At 20.5% G+C, this 3,301-nt stretch overlaps 1 protein-coding gene across 1 annotated transcript; it reads left to right on the top strand.

Moving 5' to 3' along the window:
• Nucleotides 1-937: 937 nt before the first annotated feature.
• Nucleotides 938-2,599, top strand: PRSY57_1009100 (tubulin--tyrosine ligase, putative; the record flags this gene model as incomplete). The annotated part of the gene is made up of 1 exon (XM_012907680.2): nt 938-2,599. One exon carries the CDS (start codon nt 938-940, stop codon nt 2,597-2,599), a length of 1,662 nt encoding a protein of 553 aa, XP_012763134.2.
• Between the last annotated feature and the right edge of the window lie 702 nt (nt 2,600-3,301).

The raw sequence follows: 3,301 nt of genomic DNA, 5'->3' as shown, positions 1-3,301 counted from the left end.
TTTTTTTTTTTTTTATTTTGTTGTTTTTTTTTTTTTTTTATTTTTTTTTTTTTTTTATTTTTATTTTTAATATTATTAATTTTTTATTTTTTTAAAAAAAAAAAAAAAAAAAAAAAAAAAAAAAAGGGAAAAGTTTTTATTTTGTTGTAACTATTCCTTTTTTTTGAACTCTTATACGGTTTTGTAGTTATAAATACATAATATTATAAATAAAAATAAATATATAAATATATACATATATACATATATATATATATATATATATATATTTATATTTATATGTGTAACCCTTGTGAATATAGTTATATCCCCTTGTTTATAATATCTTCCTTTTTGTTGTAATTTTTTCTCATGTTGTTTTTAATACTTTACAGTTGTTTTTTGTAGATAATATATTATAAAAAGTTGTACAAGCATTTTATTACATTCTGAAAATTATATTTTATTATTTCTTAAAAGATAAATTATTGCTGTCTTTTATTATAAATTATTATAAAAACAAATCTGTCGTTATATGTAGTTATTACATATCAAGTAATATATGACCATAGTTATAACATCTCCTTCCAATTTTATATATATTACCCCCACTTAACACGTATATATGATTTACAAAAACATAAAAATGAATCCTCTGTTTCCTTTTAGTCGTAAGAAAAAGGTACAGCATATACGAATTAGTAAAATTATATATTTAAGAACGTTTTGGGGCTGTTTGTATAAATATATTGAATGATATATCTGAAAAAATTTATAGAGCCTATTTGAGCGAAATAAATAAATAAAGAAAGAAAGAAAGAAAGAAATAAAGAAAAAAAGAAAGAAATATAAACACGTAGAAATATATATATGTATGTAGATATAAATATATACTTATATATATATACATATATATATATATATTACATATTAATAAATTTGTTCACAAACCATATACATGTGCATACATCCTATATACCAGAGCAACACAATGGATAATAATTGCACAGACAGTGATAATAAGAAATTCGCTGCGCATTTAAAAAAAAAGAAAGCGCTTTACAAAATTTATTTACATAATACACGATATGATATCATAAAAAAAGTTGTAAGGGATTCGGAAAATTGGACCGAGGGGGATATAAATTGTAACGACTGGGATGTTATGTGGATAGATACATCCATATGTGAAGAAAGGTTTAGAAAACTAAAAAAATTTCAAAAAATAAATCATTTTATTGGTATGCGTGGTATAACAAGAAAAGATGAATTATGTAAGAATTTGAAAAAAATGAAAAAGCATTTTCCTCAATGCTACAATTTTTTTCCGATGACGTGGATATTACCAAATGAAGTTTCCGATTTTAAGAGTTATTTTAAAAGAAAAGGTAGTTCAAAAACATATATAGTAAAATTAAAAAATTCGTGTCAAGGGAAAGGTATATATTTAACAAAAAGTTTAGATGATATTAATAAATATGAAAGTTGTATAATTCAGAAATATATACATAAACCACTATTAATAAATGGCCTTAAATTTGATATAAGATTATATGTATTATTAACAGGATGTGATCCTTTAAGAATATTTTTACATGAAGATGGTTTAGTTCGCTTTTCTATAGAAAAATATAGATTACCAAAACATAAGAATTTAAAACATATAAATATGCATTTGACAAATTTTTCTATAAATAAAATGTCTGATAAATTTGAGTATTCATTAAATCCTGATGATGCAACAATAGGACATAAAAGAAGTTGGAAAGTATTTCTACAAAAATTAAAAGAACAAGGATTACCAATGGATAGTATAATGAAAAAAATAGAACATTTAATTGTAAAAACTATATCTTCAATACAACCAGAATTAAATCATTATTATAATTCGGCTCATTATAGTGACTATTCTAATAGTATGTGTTTCGAAATTTTAGGTTTCGATATTTTATTAGATTATAAACTAAAACCATGGTTATTAGAAGTAAATCATTCACCGTCATTTTCTGTATTATCCAAAGTTGATCAAAAAGTTAAATATGCTGTTATAAAAGACACATTAAATATTTTATATATGCATTCTAATTATAGACAGATATATATACAAGAATATTTAAATTTACACAAATTCAGAAAATTGTATAATGATTTATTAATACAAAATAAAAAAGAATTAAAAAAAAAATTAACCATAAGCCGCTTTCATTATGAAAATAAAAACTTAGGAGGATATAAAAGATTATATCCTCTTGAAGATTTATTAGAATATCAAAATTTAATACTTTTTGTATCTAATACATGGAACAAATCTATTGGTATACCTTATACCTTAAAACAAGATACATACGAATATTTATTTCAAAAAGATGTTACAAAAAAGATATTATCTACGGATTCATTTCTTTCCCAAAATCAAACCTATGAAGAATGTCATACGAAAACTATGTTAACAAAAAAAAATATAAAAGACAAACAAAATACATTAACAAATAAAAATAATATGCACGTCATACAAACATTTGACTCATCTCAAAAGGATTTTCAGAATAATCTCCACTACACAAAAATGTATGTAAACAGGCCCAACGTGAACATAAGTAACTGTTCAACGTCTTGTTGACAGAGGGCACAAATAAACAAAAACACAAAAAGGTATGGAAATATATATATATATATATATATATATATAAATATATATTTTATGGCAGGCCATATTTTTTCCTTTTTTGTTTCACGTTTTAAATACATATCCAAATTGATGTTTTTAAAATTAACATGTATTAAATATATGCATAAGAAATAATACATAACATATTAAAAAAAATAAAATAACATGTGTTCATATATATATATATATATATATATATATATATATATATATATATATATATGTATATATATATGTATATATATATTTTTATTTATTGTGCATTGTAAATATAAATACACAAAAAGGAATCAAATGTGTCGGACACAAATGAAAAATAAAGAATTTTATTTTACAATAATTTTATACAAATGAGAAAAATTTTTAAAGATTATATGAACAAATAAAGGCAAACAAACACACACATACATATACATATATATATATATATATATATATATATATATATATGTATGTATGTATCTATGTATGTATATATAAGTCTACTCATATATCCTTAACGTTTATATTAATAAAAAAGAATGTATATATGAATGAACAAATCAAATAGATAATGTAAAAAGAAAGTTAAAAAAAAAAAAAATAAAAAAATAAAGAAATAAAAAATAAAAAAATAAAAAATAAAAAATAAAAAAAAAAAAAAATAATAAAATA

Source organism: Plasmodium reichenowi, chromosome 10 (genome assembly GCF_001601855.1).
Source record: "Plasmodium reichenowi strain SY57 chromosome 10, whole genome shotgun sequence".
NCBI lineage: Eukaryota > Apicomplexa > Aconoidasida > Haemosporida > Plasmodiidae > Plasmodium > Plasmodium reichenowi.
The sequence above is the reverse complement of the archived record's forward strand: the minus strand, read 5'-3'. Positions and strand labels throughout refer to the sequence as shown.